General features: G+C 35.3%; 2 protein-coding genes across 6 annotated transcripts; one reads left to right on the forward strand and one right to left on the reverse strand.

Moving 5' to 3' along the window:
* The first annotated feature begins 3,613 nt into the window (after positions 1-3,613).
* On the forward strand, positions 3,614-5,062 carry LOC18040863 (mitochondrial uncoupling protein 5). The gene has a single exon (XM_006433784.2). It carries the CDS (start codon positions 3,889-3,891, stop codon positions 4,870-4,872), a length of 984 nt encoding a protein of 327 aa, XP_006433847.1. The 5' UTR covers positions 3,614-3,888; the 3' UTR covers positions 4,873-5,062.
* Positions 5,063-5,628: 566 nt separating this feature from the next.
* On the reverse strand, positions 5,629-18,628 carry LOC18040864 (rho GTPase-activating protein REN1). Of its 5 annotated transcripts, none has more exons than XM_024184696.1 (24): positions 18,396-18,628; positions 18,240-18,306; positions 18,025-18,141; positions 17,776-17,812; positions 17,100-17,176; positions 16,531-16,601; positions 16,345-16,423; positions 15,562-15,706; positions 15,190-15,306; positions 14,299-14,376; positions 13,911-13,966; positions 13,745-13,814; positions 12,519-12,603; positions 11,837-12,080; positions 11,063-11,281; positions 9,643-9,963; positions 9,369-9,418; positions 8,893-8,953; positions 8,731-8,814; positions 8,365-8,478; positions 8,125-8,285; positions 7,766-7,817; positions 7,066-7,248; positions 5,629-6,599 (listed from the first exon to the last, which is right to left on the reverse strand). In XM_024184696.1, exons 2-24 carry the CDS (start codon positions 18,279-18,281, stop codon positions 6,144-6,146), a joined length of 2,919 nt encoding a protein of 972 aa, XP_024040464.1. In that variant the 5' UTR covers positions 18,282-18,306; positions 18,396-18,628; the 3' UTR covers positions 5,629-6,143. The 5 variants fall into 5 exon arrangements, with proteins under 5 accessions (XP_024040464.1, XP_024040466.1, XP_024040465.1 ...); XM_024184698.1 differs by having other exon boundaries at positions 7,066-7,233; positions 9,643-9,969; XM_024184697.1 differs by having other exon boundaries at positions 7,066-7,236; positions 9,643-9,969.
* Between the last annotated feature and the right edge of the window lie 42 nt (positions 18,629-18,670).

Genomic DNA, 18,670 nt, shown 5'->3' on the forward strand with positions numbered 1-18,670 from the left:
GTTAGGTTTTGAGTTATGTTAGGTGGGTTTAGACACGCCCTGCCACCAAGGCACCCCTAACTTTGATTACCGCAGTTTGAAGATATGTCTTGTCTAGAAATAGAGATCCTCCCACTTCCAATTCAACATCCTTGGCAACAATCAACAAAGGTCGTTTCTGAAAAAGACAAAAAATGTCAATCATATTCGTTAATCAAACAATAAGCCTTAACGTTCACTTTCTTCAGACAAACCCTCTTACATAATCAGTCCATAAACATGCTTGCTTAACAATATTCTTGTCCGAAATTTTATTCTCATGAATTAAAACAAATGAATTTCTCAAAACCTGGCAAAATAAAAACAGTAGCTGTGTTATAACGAAGAATGAAACATCATTATACTACTGAAGAAAAATCAATGCAACATATATTTAGCTTCTTTCCCTTGAAATTTACGAAATGCTTACACAAGTTCGGTCCACCTCATTCATAAGGTAAGAAGATACGGCACCCCAATCTAGCTTCATTCCATTCACAAACTCTATTTTGTTAATAGATTTTTTCTTACCCTGCAACATTTTCAAGGAAGACGGTGATCTCAAATTCTCAATTACTTTGAGTATGACAATAATCTTGTCATTTTCGAATTTTAAGAAAAAGGAATAAATATAATTATAAAAAAAGAACAAGATCTGTGGGAATAAATATATTCCTTCATACTCATCAAACTCCATCCCATCCTCCTCAAGTGCAAACGCAAAGAAAATTCAATGACACAAGTCCTACTATTAAAAAGACCCCAGGTTCTGGAATTAAGTCAAAATGCTCTTAAAATTAAGGATTTCCCTAACGTACATTTAATGTATGTTAGGGATTGCCCAAAATTAATTAAGAAGTGTTAAATTATGTGATCATTCCTCGTCTTTACCATCTTTAATAAGAGAATATATGAGCCGATAGTCCATTGAAAAGTCAAGGACTTTTTCCACTAAATCTTAGTTTTTTATGTTGTGGAACCAACATGACTTTTATAGGCAACTTGAAGATTTAAATGCTCCTCAAGTGATCCCTCTATCCTGATTTTGAAGCTAAGATTCCTACTGAAGCGAAGGTGTAGGTTTGCTTTCCCACCCAATATTGTTAAGAGAAGACCAAATATATCTTAATGTGAGATGAGCTCATCTAGTTATGGGGTCATTTAGTTTTTAATCTTATTTTATTTTGATTAGGATCTTATTTTCTCATTTGGGTTACTTTTTTCAGTGGATTTAACTCTCTTGTCCGAGACTGCTCTTCGTTGTGTTTTTTATAAGAAACTCAAAATTGTATTAATGATGAAGATTTAAAATAAAGAGTGGACCAGTTGTCCTAAAAAAACAAAAAACTAAAACTTTTTGTGCTATACAAAAGTATAGCCGTTAACCCCTACATAAGGCTAGATCAGCTATAACACCTTATCTCAAAACTCCATTCCAGTTTAGATGAATGAAGAGAAAAGCTGAATCTTGAAACTCCTTGGAACCAAAGCCCAAAGCGAAGCAAGAAGACGAGCACTATCCCACAGTTCTTCAATATCGTTTGCAGTTTTGACAGTTCTTATTTGAGTTAAGAGTAGGTCTTTTATTTCAATGTTTAAAGAAGGCTACTGTTTATGGGGTTCTAATGGAGGGATAAGATTATGGCTATTTTCTGAGTGTTGTGGATATAGATAGAAACATAAGAACTTTCAAGATTGAACCTATGAGACAGAGTTCATATTTTGGCCTCTACTTGATCAGAGTTTAGAAATATGCCCTTAGCTTTTCATTTTTCCCTTTGGTATTGGGAAAAAACAGTGTGTCTAAAGATATCCACTTCTTCTTAAATTTAAGAGTATGGTATCTACATCTTAGTTTATTCATTTGTTTTATCAAATTTTTCTTGTTACCTAGCTCTAAGCAGTCAAACACATTCTTATGGATTTTAAGAACAACAAAAAGTTTAAAAAGAAAAAAGAAAGAAAGCTATCTTGTTTTCTATATATATTTTTCCACTTTAACATCTTAGGTATCCTTTTACTGATACTTTACCTTTCTCCAAATTGTTCAACTCCCTCCAAATGAAGATGAGAAAGATTGACAGTAATTAACACTTAAGAGCATGACATATTTTATTAAAATATTAAAGAAAAGAAAGAAATGTAATACACAAGTGTAATGAAAATTAAAAAAAAAAAAATGCAACAAACGAATAATTAACAGCAAACAAAGAGGAAGGATTGCATAAATTCAGTAGGCAACTCACATAGATGATAAAAGCACCCTCTTTTCCAAAAGACGTTTTTTTTGGAACCATCAACAAAGTAAAATTGAGAAAGTGCATGCCTGACTTCGAATGCGAGTCCAGCGGCAAACCGGAACATGCTTTAGGAAATCTGCGGGACGTATCTCGTCGAGAGAAAGGGAATTAACTATTTAGAATTAAGGTAAGACTGTAACTTAAATATTAAGTTAATTTAATTTTACACTTGTATATTAAAAATTTATTATATTTTTATTAATTTTATCAAAATTATTATTTATAAATTATATTTATTATATATTATTAATTTTTATTTTATTTTATAATTATACTTTTTTTCACAATAATTATTATTTAAAAGTTATGATCCATCATTGAATGTCTTATTGGTTTGCTCCCTTCTTTGGTAAACTGTTAGGAATTTGTATATTGCTAAAATCATATCATCGAAACCTTGTTACGAAATATGTTCCTGATAAGGTTAATAATAGGCTGTAACTTAAACCGGGTGTAAGTTTCTGGTAAGGCTAATTACAATGTATAATTCTTTTATACCGGGTGGTGGTAACAAGGATTATTATTTTAAAAATTATATTTATTATATATTATTAACTTTTATTTTATTTTATTGTAACGGCCGTTAGGAAATCATAATACATATCAATACCACGTCATTGAATGTCTGACATTCTCGTACGACCCAAACATTAGCTGTATATTGCTAAAATCATATGATCCACTTATAACCTAAAAGAAAATGACAAGAAAGTACTGATTTTGGAATTACAACACAATGCAAATGGAATGAGAAAATTACCGAATCAACTTACCTGGCTGCCTATAATAATAGCAAGGTTATGCATGATCTCCTTCCAATTTTTTTTTTTTTTTATCTTTAGGAGGTGTGACAACACAAACCTTCAGCCAATTCAAAAACTCACCAAATTCAGACAATACACGAAACATTTAGTAAAGCTACATGAATAATTTAATGATAAATGATACTTTTTAAATATCTTGTGATTAGATATAAGTATACAAAACCAATAAATTAAAAACTCTAAATTTATAAATTATTAAAATTCAGACTTGAGATTAAAAAAAAAAATGAGAAACCCTTACTCAAACAGCAATTTTAATTAAATTGGCAAGTGCAAAATACTTTCCAAAAGAACTAACCCCTACTCTTACCATGCACTAATTAGAGTCGTTTGATAGAAGTATTTTTCTAGCTGCTAATTGGGCCTCGGCTTGGCGTTAGGTCCGTGAAACAATGACACGGTTTTTTTGTTTTTGGCTTTTTAAATGTGCATAAAATTAGGGTTTGATATATTGAGTAACGTCAAAGTCAAAGAGCGGAACCCAACTACGCTTTAGTGAAGAACCGGTCTCCTGCGTAGCACTGGCACAAGCCATTTCCGCGTGTGCGGCTTCGGTTTCTTTCCTCCTTCCTTTCTGATTTCGCCTTCTCATTCTCTTTTCTCACTATAAATACTTCAATTCTCATTTCTTTACACACCATCAGCAAGCAAGCATTACTATTACATTACGCGCTTGACACTCTTCACTTTGTTTCCTGATCCTCCAATTTTTTTTTAATTATTATTATTATTGTTATTTTTAAATCATGGGTGTTAAAGGATTTGTTGAGGGCGGAATTGCTTCAATTGTAGCTGGTTGCTCTACACATCCTCTCGATCTAATTAAAGTTCGCATGCAACTCCAAGGCGAAAACGTCGCCGTTCCCCAGCAAGTCCACTCTCTCCGTCCGGCTCTGGCTTTTCATTCCAACTCAGCCACTGTCTTTCCCTCTAATTCCATCCATATCCCCACCACCGCACCAGAGCTGCCGCCACGTGTCGGTCCTATCTCCGTCGGAGTCAAGATCTTTCAAACCGAAGGCGTCGCCGCTTTGTTCTCTGGCGTTTCCGCCACCGTGCTGAGACAAACATTGTACTCCACCACTCGCATGGGGCTTTACGATGTGCTCAAACAAAAGTGGACTGACAAAGACTCCAACCGCATGACGTTGAGCCGCAAAGTAGCGGCCGGTTTGATCTCCGGAGCAGTTGGGGCCACGGTTGGCAACCCCGCTGACGTGGCAATGGTCCGCATGCAAGCCGACGGCCGCCTCCCACCGGCTCAGCGGCGTAACTACAAGAGCGTAATCGACGCGATCACGCAAATGTTGAGGCAAGAGGGGGTCGCCAGTCTCTGGCGCGGATCATCGCTGACGGTGAACCGGGCGATGATCGTGACGGCGTCGCAGCTGGCGACGTACGATCAGGTGAAGGAGATGATTCTGAAGAAGGGGGTGATGAGGGACGGACTGGGGACGCACGTGACGGCGAGTTTTGCGGCGGGGTTTGTGGCGTCGGTGGCGTCGAATCCGGTGGACGTGATTAAGACGAGGGTCATGAATATGACCGTTGAGGCTGGGAGGGACCCACCGTATAAGGGGGCCTTAGATTGCGCGTTGAAGACAGTGAGAGCTGAAGGGCCCATGGCCCTTTATAAAGGGTTCATTCCAACCATTTCGAGGCAGGGCCCTTTCACTGTAGTGTTGTTTGTGACATTAGAGCAAGTGAGGAAGCTGCTCAAAGAGTTTTGATTATTTTCGGACGATGATAATAAAGTTAAAACGAGGCAAATTTAATGTTATTATTGTAACTGTTAGCAGTTGTTTCGGTTAGTGAATGATTTTTTGATTGTTTTGTCACTGAGCTGCAAGGAATCGGCACAAGCAAACCTTGGATTTCTTAGCAACTACATAAAACGCGAAAACGAATCTTTTACTGCCATTTGTCTCAGAAAGAAAATATAGTTTGTTATTATTTATTTATTATTAACAGTTTTGGAGGCCAGCCTGCATTTCAAGTGCTGCAGCCTCCAGGCGTGTGGGAGGAACGAGTTGAAGACTTGAAGTGGTCGCTCGTTGCTCCAGAACCACGTGCACACACATGGGGCCATAGATTGACGTTTGGCGAAGTGAAGGTCTTTCCGTCTTTCCCGGGGACTGGGGCCCATTACTTTGTGATCGGAAGCCAGTTGTACGCCCAATTTCCTTAAGCCCTGTACGTCAATCTTTAATTGCCAAATGCTTAGACGATTCTTAATATTTGATGGCACCGAGAAATTGATGTCAATCTTTACTGGCAATACACTTGAATAATTCTTAATATTTTATGACGCCAAGGAATTGTTAAAGCGAAGCGACTTACCGTCCATTTGTTCATATTAGACCGAGAGATATATTAGAATATTTTTGAGATATAATAAATAAATAATATTATGACACATGTATATTTATTTGAAGAATTAACAGATAATTAAAGGGTATATAAAATTTAAATACACACTTCATATCTATAATTGATTGTACTACTTTTAATATATTCCAGAATTTCTCCATAACAGACCACAAAATTTGGATTCTAAGAGATAAATGTCATATTTGCTATGGTCTCAAGCTTGAGTTAGAGAGGCCTGAATTTGTGAGGCTTTCTCAGGGTTGCGCGATGCAACTTCTCTTAAATTCTCAATAGCATTTGTGCATTATAAGAATGCAAATGACTGTACAAACTACTTTGACACTAAACTAGGGAAAAAATAAAATAAAATAAAATAAAATAATCCAACAATCATCATTAACATCAAGAAGTTGATCTATACATTCCATGCTTGTCTGGGGAGGGAAAGGGGGGTTTCAGGATTTAAGACATCTCCTTCATTATTGGCATCGAAATCAATGTTGTTGGGTTCCTTTGCTGTAAATTTCCTCATCCCCTACGCACATGATCAAATGTTGAACATTGTTGTGAACATAACCAATCTCAGATGTGCACAAAACAATGACTGGGATATCATAAAAAGCCTCTGGTATCATCTGGAGAAAGTTCGAGTGGGCATGTTGTGGGATTGACCATCTAATCTTTGGCTTTTATCTGATTCATAGGACATATGACCTTCAGATTTTCCTCTGTCCAGACATGAGGTTTCAGGTCTTTGACCTCCATCCTCGGTATGGGTAGAATATATATTTGATTTCCTGAACTTTTCTGAATCTTGTACTGATTGACCTTCTTTTCCAATTCCTTTGTCCAAGTTTTGGATTGATTGACTGCTCTCACATTCTCCACCTTTTTCTGATTGTGGAACAGGTTGAATCTCTGATGCTTGAGATTTTTCTTGATTCTGAAGTGATTGTTGGGGTTCCGATCCTTGGCTGGAACCTCGACTTTTATCCATAAGCTCATTTGCTATCTGACTTCGTCGTTCTTTCAGAAAGTTCAATCGGGTTGTCAACTTTGTCAGTGCAAAAGAAGTGGGGTTGCTTCCCTGTGGTGCACACAATTGGAGAGGTGCACAATTAACAAAATGAGGTCACTAGATGACAGTCATAATTTGTAGAATCAATTAAGCAAACTCATTAAGCAATTCCGTAGGCAATGAGATTTCAGAAGTCCCCAGCCCACATAAAATTAGTCACCTGAACCAAAAAGGTTATAATAACACACATTTTTTTTCTCCCTTTTTCTGTTAATAACAATGCCAACAGTTTACAACTTGAAACATATATTCTAAACAAGCCATAAAATGAAATCAGTATTAATGTTGTGAAATAATAAGAAAAACATATTCCTCAAGATGTTTGTCTTATCATAAGCTGATTTTATTGATTCAGTGCCCCAGACCCCGCCAGCACCCTCTGTAAAAACTGAAAAAAGTTGTAACAGTCTTGGGTTCATTCAACTACTATTACCTCAACTAAACTGACTAAATATTCAAACTCAGTAAAACCTACCTCACTCCTTGTGCCAGATTTCCTAGAATTTATTGGAGCAGTGGACCTGGAGGTAACAGTATGCATTGAATCCACCTGCTGGTTTTGAGGTGGAAGCTTATTTGGAAATGATAATGATTCCTGCTTTTTCTCATTGTCACTTTCTGCTGCTCCATCTTTATTTACTTCCTGCTGTACCAAAACCTTGAGGTTCAATGCAAAAGATGATAGAGATTTAAAAACAGCATGAGCTTGATGCTTAATATATATCATATTATACTATAAGCCTGAGACTCATAATCCAATCAAATGGATAAATCTCATATTATATACCCAAGTCAACCTTGAAAAGACCTCTTCTGAACATGGCTTATTCTCCGAATCAAACATTCAACTACTGGCTTATTCTTCGAATCATATTCAAGGCATAAAGTCTACAGTTCCTTTGCCAGAATCTAAAAAAGTAAAAAACTCTGGGTCGTTGGATTACCAGTAGATAATATTATTTGTTTAAATAATGTTTGAGAAAGAAACAAATTGTTTTTTGGAACTTGCATGTGCAGTCTTCAATGCCAATAAACACAAGAGATTGATGGTGAAAAAACAATGCTTTGGCACCCTTATCTCCGAACTCACTCTCAAATTAAACCAAACATTCAACTATTTTGTCAACAATATGCCTCAAATACCAACTTATGTTAGCATCCTTATATTAACTGACCTTGATTCTCAACCTTTCAGTAGCAGCTTCATTATCCCTCTGTTTGTCCTTTCTGTGATCCGAAAAATAAATAAATAAATAAACTGAATCAACAGATAAAAGGACATTAAATGTGAGGACACACTCTTCGTAAAAATTCCAAAGTAGATGACTTTTCCATCTCCGAATTACTTGTTTTGAAGCACAAACTATGGCTTTGTGCACAAATGTTGAGTAAACATGTAAGACTCAATAGTATCTTCAGTTTCAGACTTAAAACTTACTTGGGGTGACCTAAAATTAAGAACAATTCTATGAAAAAGTCTCAGCATAAGAAGATGCAGTGATAGAAGAAAAAATAAAAATAATCAAGAGCATACAGTTTTGTTGATGTTTGATGGAGCTGATTGCTTGAATCACCTACAAAACCATCATTTTTTTCAAGCTGTTCGCTAAGCTGCACTCGAAGATCCTTTGCCTTCTGCTTTAAATTAATAATGTCTGTCTCTGCCTGAGCTATTTCACCGAGCTCTACCTTTGTCTTTAAACAATTTTGCATGTTAAAATTTTTATATGCATAATTGAGACCAATTAGATCAGTTAGTGGGAGGAAGACTAACCTTTTCATCAATTGTATCTGGAATAGGAAAGGAACCGTTAAATTCACCAAGTCCTGCTTCCATAGCTGTCCTCTTATCTCTCTCCTTTTGTAACTGATCCTTTAGTCTAGCCACCTGTAAATACAATTAACTCCTTCTGTTTTAGTTAACCTCCCTTAACAAGTTCATACAAAAGCAATAATATATACCAAATTTCAAGCACCAATATGGTGGTTAAATTTCATGGCATCATTTCCTGTGCTTCATCAAGGGCCTTACTGTTTATTAGTTTTTACCATTGATATTCAACCCACAGCACCATCAAACCAGTGAAAAGCACATATGCCAAGGCAAAATACTCAAATGATCAACCAAAATGAAACATACATCATTCTCAAGAGCAAGACGGCGCTCATGCAAGGCCTTCTTTCGGCTTTCCAGACTGGCTTCCAGAATCTCATTTCCTTTCACCTATAGCAGAACATTTATATGAAAACATTGAAAATCCAATCCATACAGGATATCCACGAGGAGACATATAGTCTCTACCTCATCTGCAATTTTTCTTTGCAGGTCAGATTTAGTGTCCTCAAGCCTCTGGATTTCAACCCTACAGATGGGCCAAAGCTCAGATGCATAGATCATAAGAATTAAGAAGTACAAAAGTTAGCAGTAACAAATTCTGGATAAAATCCGAAATGCAATTGTTCAACCTAGGAAAAACATATTGTGCATGTTCAACTAAAGGGCAAAGTTGTGTCTTCCCACATTATAAGTTCATCTCTTGTAGATTCAAGTCCAAAATGGCTTTATCAGTAGCTCTTGTAGGTTCAAGTTCAAAAATCAATTTGAATGTCATGAAAATGAAACTTTATCTGTAGACATAATTTCAAATGAGTAGCATTGCATTTAGTGTAACATCTTGAATCAGAAGACACTGAGAAAAAAAAAATTGCAGGAACCACAAAAATATAAAAAAGGCTGATGTATATAATTGCTCTCACACGAGATATTATATCACTTACTCGTTATCGGAGGGACCATCAATGGATTCCATGGAAAGGTTCTTTCTCGCCTGAAATGGTGGAAAAGAGAAATAATATATGTATGTGACTAAATTGATACAAGATACACACAGATGATAAGAAATTAAAAACTAGAGATTTGGAAGTTTCAAACTCCCTTTTCCAAGAAAGAGAATTAACACAATGGAAAACCATTTTTCTCTTGAAGTAAAGAACTAATGATAGAAACCCAAATGAGAGAGCCAAATCATGAGTTCAAAAAACTTGTACTCACAGCAGTTCGTCCCCAAACAGTGGGACGTTTAGAACCATAGACTGATTCATTTGAGACTGGTGAAGATTTCTCCAAGCATGACTTTGGACTTTGACAATTTAACTTGAACTCTGAACTTGTTCCTGAAGATACATCTACTAATAGTTCAGCAGATTCATTAACCTGCCTTGAGGAGTTATTTTCACTCTGATTCTGAATATTTTTACTATCTTTTACATCCTCATTTTGCGGCAATGCCTTTTCATGCGAAGTTGATGATGGGTTCTGATTGATTTCAGAATTGTCATTTCTTTCAGGAGACTTCGAGCCCACTCCAACATCCTGCATCTTTAGCACATAGTATAAAAATGGTGCTATATTTTTCTGAAAGAAGTAAACAACTGTCACAGTGAAAGAAGAAAACAAAATTGCACATACTGTAGCAAATGCCAACACGTGCATACAAATGGGGATAAAATATAGTTATAGAAGTCCAAAAACAGTGAATAAAATCTGCATCACTAACCATACAGAAGATTAAATTACATATAAAAATCACAAAATTGAGGGAAAAAGAGAATAGCAGAGTAATACTGTGTTGGGTTCGGTTCTATGGACATTGTGGCAGTCCATCCAAAGAAGAAAAAAGAAAAGGCGGCTGATAGCCTAAATCAGAGCCTAATTATAGCTAACCCTTCCAGAGAACTATGGTGCTTATGTTGTCCAATCAAATTAGAGTACAAACTAATTCAAAGCCTTAAACCTCTAATGTTTCATGAAGCCAAAATTAGATCAATAACATTCTAATAACTAAAATGTTTATATAACAGAGTTTATTTGTAATCTCGCAAGCAAAATATGATCAAACAATTTAGTAGTATATGAACTAAGGTAGGTTCATCATCTGGACCCAAAAACAATGACAAGGAAGAATAAAGACTTCAAGTAAATATTGTTAAGTTGATAATAATAACAGTAATGCTCCGCAAGATATTTGTCCTATGAGCAGACAGAACTAGTGTTTTTAAAAGAGAACCATGATTTGTCCAGCTAAGGTTCAGAAGCCAGAAGAAGGACTTTAGCGTCTAAGACTGACAGGTGCTTATGTTACCTACAAAATAAGATAACTCAAAATTTTAGGTATGATATTTTGTCAGAATCAAGGGACAGTATCAAATTCCGTAAATGACTTGAAATCCAATATGATCCTGCAAAGAGGAAATATGCACTCTACCAACATAACCACAAAGATGTAGAACAAATCATAACCAAATATCAATCAAACAGCCTAGGAACATGAGGAATCAATTACTCATCCTGAGCATCAAAGAGAAATCTAGCATGATGTATATAAATGGTTTTAACCATCCTAGGAAATATACAACCACAATATCATGTTTAGAAGCAAAGATGACCATGATAAGAGTGTACGGTAACAAACCTTATCCTTATACACAACACTATCTCCAGATTCACCGCTCTCACTGCAAGATCTACTTGATGCGTTATCAAGATCATCATCTGTATATGCATCTGACTCCGGCGTTGCACCATCCTGATCATCGTCTTCATAGGACTCATCATCATCAGTAGCCTCTTCAGTTCCACTTCCACTTAGTTCTGATTCTGAGTACAATTCTTCAGGGGATGCAGAACCTTCCTGAAAACACAAAGCTACTTAATAAAGTATAAACTCTCTAAGTTAAAGCTAAGTAGCTAAAATAATCAACATAAGAGAATGGAAAGAAGTGCACTTAATATTTTTAATTTTCACGTTTGTCATCATATTTTAAAGCAATAAATTATTTCAGTTATACCATATAAATCAAAGTTTTTATTGGTTTAATCCATCTTGTATTTTGCTTTACTGATAAAGAAAAACCCCCATATTTCTTGTTCCTGCTGATAAGGTAAGATCATATTAACATGGTAATAAACAGACATAAATAGAGACATTTTGAGGAGTCAAACTTAAGGTTCTATAAGCAGAATTAGTAATTAAAATTCAATCAGTGAAGTGGCTCTTAATCACTTATGATTTATGGGATTCAAATTTAGAAAGAAAAAAATGAATTAGATCCATTGCAACTGATTTAGACTCCAAAAAAGTTCATGCAGTTGACAATATCCCCAGAGAAAATGTCTAAGTACAAGACAAACTGCGGGAAATATGCATCACCCAAGTTTTAACAGAAAAGAAATCATTACAGCTTACCCCAAATATCTTATCATATTCCTCCAGCAATGTTATGACAATGGCTTGAGCATGATTTGCTGCAGCTGCTGCTTGCAGAAGCTGAGCAGAACCGTCACCACCCACATTGAAATCAGTTTCAATCTCACATTCACCAGCTAGAAGGGGACGAAGAAGTAGAGGTGCCATGCAAGCCGCCACTGCTGAAGTGCTCATTCGATTTTGATTTTTGGAAGAAGCAACAGTTTGCATCATCATAAGTATTCTAAACATAAAGAAAGAAATAAATGGATTAAAATGTGGAGCAATGCAACTGGTTGCCAAATCAGAGCGTGAAAACAGATCAATACGAACAAGAAAAGAAAAGAAATTTCTGCCCAACTTGATTACTCAACAGAAATGAAATCAAGAAAAGATTAACCTGATTCCAGTCTTAATTTAAAAAATAAATAATCAAAGGATAATTTTACTGCTTGAACAGTTTTGCATTACTAAGCAGTTTCTGCAGCTTTAAAGAATTTACTTACTATTTTTTAATTCAATAAACAGAATTTGTCATGGAGTAGATAATAAGATAAACCAAATAATTCAGACAAGATCTTGACCAGAGTTATGCAATAGAACTGAAGAAAAAGATTAATTAGGCCTCTTATTAAAACACAGAGAGCAAAACATAACCTCATAAAACTAATGAAACAACTACCTCTGCAGCAATTTACGATTTGGCTCAGGGAATGTTTCCAATATTGCAGTACGCATGGCACTGACTCTACTGCCTCGATCAGTTCCTAACGGTTGTAGACTAATTAGCAAAATAATAAATAAAAATACCATGAAAGTACACAATACTGCATAACATAGTAATTTCTACTATAAAAGATGCTGTAATTCAGCCCAGGAGAACTTAACGATTTTGATTCTTAAACAGTAACAAAAAATTCCACATTTGGTTGCTTTTGAAATTTGTCGTGCAATTGAGTGATCTAGTAACACAGTGTAAAGCAAGACCTTTGGCTAGCCCAGAACCTGGTGTTTCCTACAATACTTATCAAAGGCATACTTTCTTTAGGAACTTGGAGTCTTAAGACTCCCATTGTGAAGGGGATGATCAGATCATAAATGATGTACATTTGGATCAAAAATGCAAAATCTTAGATGTTAATGATTTGAAAGGTGTTTGTATGTAGGTTAAAGAACAAAAGGGTGTTCATAGGCAAAATAATATAATTTCATAAGCAACATAAGAACTACAGGGTATAAAGTCTTTATCTGTGGTAATATCAAGTTGAATATCACAAGGTATACCCTGCTTAACAACCTACAGTGTACAAACATTAAAATTTCAAGGACTAGAAGTTCCCCACTAAACCTGAAACCAGCACAGCACATTTCCCAAATTTTCAGATTTAAACTATGTATAAGGCTTCAAATATTTGCACATTGTTCAACAATAAAAGTATACATTTAAATGCATTTAGTTTTGGCTCTGATCTGCAGAGTATTTGTTTCTATAGATATATTGCTACTAAAGAGCAAAATATATATACAAGCAGATTTTAATTGTAAACAAATAAGAATAAAGCAAACAAGTCACGGAGAACTTTGGAAGATAATTTACATTGTTAACCATAATTTCAGACATTTCAAGAATTTAAAGCCCAGAACACCTAAATTTCTGCTTATTTTAACTTAATAGTGTCTATTTGAAGTGGTAGACGAAAGTTCTCTGCAGGATCAGACCATGCAATTCTATTTCAGATTGTATGTACGCGTAAGCTCTGCATGTGGTATTTGTAAAATAATCTCCATAAAACACTATATTAACAATCCATCACATTTCAATAGTTGTTTGTTCACTATTATTGCCAACTTATACAGTAATTAATTGAAGAAATTCAAACAAACAAATGAATATTACAGCAGACTTACGACGTGCTTCTAGCAGGGCATTACAGCATGATGCAGGTACCGGGGAGGAGGGCAGTTCCCGAATGACATACTAGAAAATTGCATTAAGGTCAATAAATACTAATGCACAATATGCTGCAACCAACAAGAAGAAATCAATATATTGTAGTAACTGAAGAGTAGATACCTTGACACAATCAGCAATGATATGTGCATCCTCCTCAGGAGAAAATTCAGTTTTTCCTGAATCAGAATGCATAACCCAGAAACTTTAGGATGCAGCGGAATGACTCGAAACAGAAATATTTCTGATGCAGAACTACCATAGATAATTTTACTTCTATGTTAACTACGTAAGGAATGAGGGTGACAATATAAATACCACACCATAATATAGCTTACAGAACTATCGCAACTCTGTATGTGATGTAGTATTTATATAACAATTAACTAAAAGGCCAGCAAATCAAAACAAAACATTTGGAAATTTGACAAAAGGACAAAACCGATTGTATATATGGAGATAAAGAGAAGATTTCAGAACTAGTAAAGGAACACAGCAGAACTGAACAAACCCTGCTCAAATTCCCGAATTCTGCGGTGAACATCATCAACATATGCAGCTTGTCTTAAGATGCCTTCTACCTGGACTCCTGTTGTTTTAGTTTCAACCGATCAGATTCATATATTTGAAAGAAAGAATAAATAAAATCACTATAGTAGAAGTGAATTTTCTTCAGGTCACAATGGCCTAGTTCCTTCACAATTAGATATTACAGCCAGAAAAAATAACACCCAGGTTTGAAGTTGGAATGATTGTGATACTCTCCTCAAAGATTCTTCAATGAAAATGAGAAAATACAGTTTCAACTTCTTGATTGCTAGATCATTCCCAAATATTAGCCTTCAGCATAGCAATAGTTCAACCAAGACAATGCAAAATTATTGTATATGTACTCCGCAACAATTATGTGACCAACATCTTAATAACCCTTTAAATCAATGTAAAGGTTTCCATAATCAGTTTCTCCCAGGTTCTGCATGGAAACTCGATTAAGTGAATTTTACAAACCCGAATGATTCTATGTGAATCCTATCAAAAAGTTAAATATCAATGCATCCCGTAGCAACAAACCCAGAGATGTGAACAAGTTGTAGAAATTTTTGGAGGTTTAAATTCCTTCTAGTCTTTAATATTCATTAAAGAAGGAAGAATGTCGGATCAACAATAATTCATCCATTACAATATAATAGCTTATAAAATGGTACAATAAAAAATTGAGTTATAGTGCCTTTAATGATGCCCACTCGCTCTTTCAAGCATAAAATACACGTATCTACTGGAAAAATAAGGAAAATACTTATAATATTAATCACGGATCATATTCATAAATAAGCGGTCTAGTTCAGTGAGTAACATGTTAAAATAGCAGCATATTAGACTGCATAGAAAAAGAAAAACTCACCATGCTCTTCTATGAACCTAATAGCTTTTTCCAAAAACGATGGAGTTCCATCAACATCTTCTAAAGCAAGTAAAATTGGTCTACCAATGACCGGGAATTTCACAGGTTTTTCTTTCACTGCAAGAGAAACGCATAGGAAAATCAATTTGTTAATGATTGGAGTAAAAAACCACAGCAAACAAGTAATCCAATTCAAAGGACTAATTGAATGACATCATTGAAGAACCCATGTCGCAACCATACCATTTAAAAGGGGGAAAAATGGAATTTGATAAAAATAAACCAGCCATGAATAGCACTCGAAAATCAGAGAGGCACAGAAAACCTGTTGAAAAATGTATGTAATTTAGATGTGAAAAAAGAAGACCATACACTGTTCCACAGAGCCATTAGCTGCCTCAGCCTTATCATTCTTGAGGATGCCATTTTGCCCAGTTGCAGAACCAGTACTTGGTGCTTGTGCCAAAGCGTTTTCCAGAGCAGTCTTCCAGTCATATAAATCCTCCAAAGACTCAGCCTTTATCACCGGTAATTAAAATATTTAAAAAAAAAAAAATCAGTCAGTAGTGAATTGCAAAGGATTGAAGTTTAAGATCAGAGAAGCTCACTTTTACTGCAAGAATTTTAAATTTGTAAAGTTTGCACTTGTAATGTTTCACACAGTAAAACGATGCATCATGGCCCCCACACCTTGTAGATAAAGATGGCCGGCATTCATTCACTTGCAATATTAATGCAACTTTCACCACTGACTCATAACAAAAGTTCCAATTGCAAAGAGATATTATTCACATAGGAATCAATTTGAAAGTCCTCGATACTGAAAAAGTTTCAATTTCTATTTCAGGCACATTTTAGTAGTCTTTAGGTGATCATCAAGTTCCAAATTCTGTTGAAACTAATCTTGATCAGGAGTAGTTTGGTCTCAATTACTGATATTGAAGTTTCTATTGTTTCATAATTGATTTCAATACTTCATACTGTCAATGATATTTTCCTCTTTAGCGAATAAAAAATAAAAGAATGCATATTAATGAAGAACACTAACGTCCCATGGGATGAATAATAATAAATAGGAAAAATGTGCTACACAATGGTGGAAAATGTAATATCAAAATGACCAAAAACGAGAGGGGAAAAGGAAGAAGGAAGCACCTTGAGTGTGAAGGCTCGTCCATCACGACCATCAGGAAATAGTACTGTCAAGAGTTTTTTATCTGCTTTGACAACCACACTAGAAATTTTCCAAGGTAGAGTTACACGGTTAGTTAACCTCTCTAACTTCCCTCACGGTAACAACTGCATGAAGAACGCCAGAATAATTTCAAAAAGCAAGCCAACCTGCCTGAATTGTTGAGGTCAATACCACCAAGGGTCAAATTGACTTCACTCCCCTTTTGAGGAATAGCACTCTGAAAAGTAAAACAACAGCAGCAGCAGATGAATTTTCAAAATCTTAATAATGCAATGAGCATTGAAGGGAGGAAAAGGTGGGGTAAGGTAACAAAATTATATACCCTGAATATAAATAAAACCAACAGAACTCATACAAGTTTTGTACTAATCCAAATCCTCTCGTCATGTCAGAAATACATAAAAATCTTACTACTCCATATAATTTAGGCTATTTTGAAATGGCCTGAAGTATCTAAGAAAACGAGAAAAAATGAAGCATATTTTTCTTCCCAACCATCAACATTAAGTTTAACCCAATAAGAATTGGGAGGATCAGAATTGTTTCCTTTCATTCTCATATAAATTATGTTTGAGAAAACCAAACAGAGATCGACATCTTATGACAATTGAACGATCGTTCTATGAGCTTTCATGATATCAGTTTAACATTAACTCCACATTATTTAAAAAAAAAAAAAAAAGACGAGACTATCTGCCACAATGCAAGTACTTACTGGATCACTTCTGAAGAAAACCAGAGAAGTATGAGTTAAGATAAACCATCTCTTCTTCCAGGATGTCCATCCAATTCCTATTAAAAGTAAATATGATAAAAAGGAAGATTTTGAAATGAAATGTTAATATCAAGCCCTTGAAAAATTGTGCCACACAGATACTATCCCCAAGCACAGGATTCCTCTAAACATAATAACATTGGACCATCACTTAGAAAAAGAAAATATTTTATTAAATAGAAACAGCGAGTTCTCGTGACTGGACATTTACAATTTTCGAAAATCAGCACCAGCATACAGAGAGTCGCTACAAGACAAAGAAAAACTATCAACTCCAATGCATTGTCGATGCAACTCTTTGTCTATAAAGTTGAGTAAATTTTTGTTTTTCAGACAGGGAGTTGCTAGTCTGAATTATAACAAAATCTCAACAAATGCAGGAGAAAAAGACTCCATAAAAAAAAGTCAGATCATTTTTGCTAGTTAAATAACAAACTATTTCATTTCAAACAAACATTTGCAAATAGACAAATAGCTGCTTTGCCGGAAAACAAACTAAAATAAAAATAGTCAAAATTTTGAAAAGATGGATCACAACAGTGCAACGCTTATTGACTATGAATTTTTCTATGATTCAGTCTAATTTAAACTACAACCCAAAGAAGTAAAAACACACCTTTAGATGATATAAAGAGTGGTCCACTTTTGAAAACCTGCATGAGTATTTCGATTAGAATTTGGCAAAATCAAGCAGTAATGTATCAACTAAAGGCATAAATCATACTCTTGAAGAAGCAATTTCATGAATAATGATAATTTCATCAAGCAAATTGTTAACAATGTTACTGGCATCTCGAATCAAATACAATTAGAGGCAAGACTCAAATGCTTTTTTAGAAATTAATTAAAAAGGAAAAGGAATTACGGCATTTCCAGCACGAGTAATGCGATGATCATTCGGGCCGGGTGGCGGACCGGGAGGCTGGCCAGATGGCGGGCCGCCAGGCGGATTAGTAGCCATAGGAGGAGTGCCTGCATCTCCCTAAAAACAAACATAAATAAATAATTACTTATTTATATTCATATTTTAAGCACTCACATTCACAAAAAAAAAAGAAGAATAAAAATAAAAATACTGACAGATTTTTTCGCCTGAGACCATTCGGTGCTTTTACTGACCATATCCCGATCACAAGATCACCGGCGTCTGCAACAATTACACACGAATCAGAGAAACACCCCAATGCCAAAGATCAAACGAAAAAACAAATGACGGGAAGTTGAAGCTGAAGGTACCTTGAATGAAAATAAAAAAATAAAATAAAAATAATGGTTTTGATTTGGGAGAAAAAAAAAAATGAGGAAGCGTAAAGGTTAACAGGAGAGAGTGTGTTTTTTTTTTTTTTGGATTAATTGTTTTCGCTTTTTTGTGTGTTGCGCAGAAATCTTTGCACACAACGGAAACCCGCTGGTCAAGCGAAAAAGGCCCAAATAGAACGGGTCCTTCCACTTGTACACGTCGACCGTGATTGCAGCTCTCCGCGAAAATACTATGTGTTGGAGGGAAAATT

The sequence above is a fragment of the Citrus clementina genome, unplaced genomic scaffold (genome assembly GCF_000493195.1).
Source record: "Citrus clementina cultivar Clemenules unplaced genomic scaffold, Citrus_clementina_v1.0 scaffold_5, whole genome shotgun sequence".
NCBI classification, from domain to species: domain Eukaryota; kingdom Viridiplantae; phylum Streptophyta; class Magnoliopsida; order Sapindales; family Rutaceae; genus Citrus; species Citrus x clementina.

Coding starts and splice junctions, on each gene's coding strand:
- LOC18040864 (XM_024184695.1), bottom strand. CDS start 18,281: ATGGTCAGTAAAAGCACCGAATGGTCTCAGGCGAAAAAATCT. Junction 18,142..18,239: donor GGTCTCAGGCGAAAAAATCT/GTCAGTATTTTT, acceptor GTTTGTTTTTAG/GGAGATGCAGGCACTCCTCC. Junction 9,970..11,062: donor GTGTTGTGTATAAGGATAAG/GTTTGTTACCGT, acceptor TATGTGCTAAAG/ATGCAGGATGTTGGAGTGGG.
- LOC18040863 (XM_006433784.2), top strand. CDS start 3,889: ATGGGTGTTAAAGGATTTGTTGAGGGCGGAATTGCTTCAATTGTAGCT.